Source organism: Frankliniella occidentalis, unplaced genomic scaffold, assembly GCF_000697945.3.
Source record: "Frankliniella occidentalis isolate FOCC.00 unplaced genomic scaffold, Focc_3.1 Scaffold161, whole genome shotgun sequence".
Taxonomy (NCBI): domain Eukaryota; kingdom Metazoa; phylum Arthropoda; class Insecta; order Thysanoptera; family Thripidae; genus Frankliniella; species Frankliniella occidentalis.
Window position 1 is genome coordinate 657,042 of NW_026267287.1, and position 2,412 is coordinate 659,453.

At 63.4% G+C, this 2,412-nt stretch overlaps 1 protein-coding gene across 1 annotated transcript; it reads left to right on the forward strand.

The window, feature by feature from the left end:
- Positions 1-464: 464 nt before the first annotated feature.
- On the forward strand, positions 465-2,207 carry LOC113201804 (transcriptional regulatory protein AlgP-like). The gene is made up of 3 exons (XM_052271435.1): positions 465-725; positions 809-1,114; positions 1,195-2,207. Exons 1-3 carry the CDS (start codon positions 625-627, stop codon positions 2,015-2,017), a joined length of 1,230 nt encoding a protein of 409 aa, XP_052127395.1. The 5' UTR covers positions 465-624; the 3' UTR covers positions 2,018-2,207.
- The last annotated feature ends 205 nt before the right edge of the window (positions 2,208-2,412 follow it).

The following is a 2,412-nucleotide window of genomic DNA, read 5'->3' on the forward strand; positions in this document are numbered from 1 at the left end:
TTCCTCTATCACATGCCAACATAAAATTACGGATCCGAGCGATACGCTCTCGTGGAGAGTTCGACAAAAAGGCCGTGTTTTAACAATTTTAACGTTAAATATCTCAGCTTGTATTTGAGCCAGCGAGCCCAAATTTTATATTTAGAGTCAGGACGTGGTACAGAACGGCCACGTAAAATTTCATAGAAATCGGACAACTTTTATTTACGAAAGGTCCCCCCTTAAAAGGCCTCCGCAGAGTGGCACTTCCCTCCGGTACACCGTTAAGGTGGCTCTCGAGAGATGCTGGGGCTGGGGGAACTCCCCGCCCGGACGGGAAAGGATCGGCAAAACTGTCGCGAGCTGTCAGGCGGTGTCCTCCGCACGTTTTTAGGGACACAGCCCGGTCGAGCGCCTGCAAAGTGCGGGTTAGGCAACCCCGCCGCGCGCCGCCGCTCGACAGGACTGCCTGACCCGCAGGCGCTCCGCGCCTCTGCCCCGCAGGCCCAGGCCGTCGAGTCGGTGCGGCCCAGCTCCGACGTCCAGGAGTCTCTCAAGGGCCCGCTGCCGGACGCCATCGCCCTGCCCGCGGCACCGGCGGCGCCACCCGCGGCAGTCGGCGGCAGTGCGGGTGCCAACGGCGCGATGCAGTCGACCAGCAACGCGCCGCGCCGCCCCAACGACAAGCTCGCCGCCATCAAGCACAAGACGGGAGGACTGCTGCCGCACGAGCGCAGCGACGCAGCGTGAGTTGTTGCTACTGAGCATCGATGAATTATCCGACACATTGAAAATAAAGTGGGGCTGTTGGCTTTTTCGCATCCAAAAGGCCGCTGGAGCTGCCCCCTTGGGACGCGGCCGCCGCCCGTGGGGAGGAGGTCGCCGACGATAGCCAGGAGGAGGAGGACCTGGAGCCGCGGTCCACCACGGCAGTGGAGGCGCGTGCCGCCCCCGCGCCGCCGGCCCCGGTCCCCGCAGGCTCGAGCCCCGTGGCGCCGCCCCCGCCGGGCACCCGCCCCACGCAGAGCCAGGGCGTGCGGCCCGCCGGCACCGTGTCCGTGGCGCACCTGCACTGCGGCCTCGGCTACTACCGGGACCAGACCGGCCGCTGCCGCCGCGCAAGGCGCCCCTCCTCGTAAGTGTCTCTGGGTCGCAAACCCTCGCCCCTATTGGCTGGAAAAGGCCTTCGTAGAGCTTATTTTCTGTTTGTTTCAGGTCCAACACTCGTAAACACCACCATGGCACCAGGAGGCACCGACCTGCCCCCGTCCAGGGCGGCGCCAAGCCTGCCGCCGCCGCACCCGCAGCAACTCCTGTGTCCGAGCCTGTGAAGGACCTGCCGTCCAAGGAATCCTCTGTCAAGCAGGCGGCCCCCGTTACCAAGGACACTGCCACAAAGACCTCAGCGCCTAAGCAGGACGCCATCGTTTCGGACTCGAAGGAATCCGTAAAGGAGGCAACCCCGATTTCTGGCACCCCTGCCAAGGACCCCGTCGGTGAGTCGGCGAGTCCAGTGCCCGCCGCATCGCCATTGGCTGTCGCAGCGAAGCCCGCCGTGAAGGAGGCGGTCAAGGAGCCCGTGAAGGAGGCCCTCAAGGAGGTGGTGAAGGAGCCCGTCAGCGCGCACAAGGCCCAGCCCGTGAAGCAAGCCCCGGCGAAGCAGGCCGCAGCCGTCAAGGTGCCGGTCCAGGACCGCATCGCCAGCAGCGGCCACAAGGCGAGCAGCACAGTCAGCGGCAACGTGAACGTGAAGGAGGCCGTCAAGATGCAGCCCGTCCAGCTGAAGGCGCCCCCTAAGCCACCCCTGAGGGAAGCTCCCGGGGTCAAGCCGCAGCGACAGCAGCCCAACAAGCCCGTGGCAGCGGCCGTCAAGGACAAGGAGGCCCCGAAGGTGTCCCACCACCACGGCCAGCACAAGATCACCGTCATCAAGGAGGACACCAAGCCCCGCAGCCCGCCCGCGCCCGTCAAGGTCGCCGTCAAGGCAGCATCCCCGACTGCAGTGGCCTCCCCTGCCACCCCCGTAAAGAAGAACTGATCCTCTTCTCTGCGGTGTCACTGATCGATTTGATTATTGGTAATATTCGATCGATTTTTGGTGGGATGTGCAAAGTATGCTCAGGGGCAGGGTGAGAGTGTCTACATCGCTCCCTTGTCTACTTTCCGTCGGAAAGTAAATGAAGGGCCTTCTAGATCCGCCCATGAGAGAAGGGCGCCCTGGAGTCCCAGCTTTTTCCCCGTAAGAACCCGCCTGACGGACTTTGGCAACACCCCGACGCCGCTGCATTGGTCGAAGACCATTTCCAAGGTCAGTGTCGGATTCAGCACATTTAGACGAAGAGGAAGATGTGCTTTGTGATACCGTTTGAAAACCCGGGAGCCGGCCTGAGCACTTGAAACCTACTACGAGGGGCGCGGGCCGGCCTCGGGCGC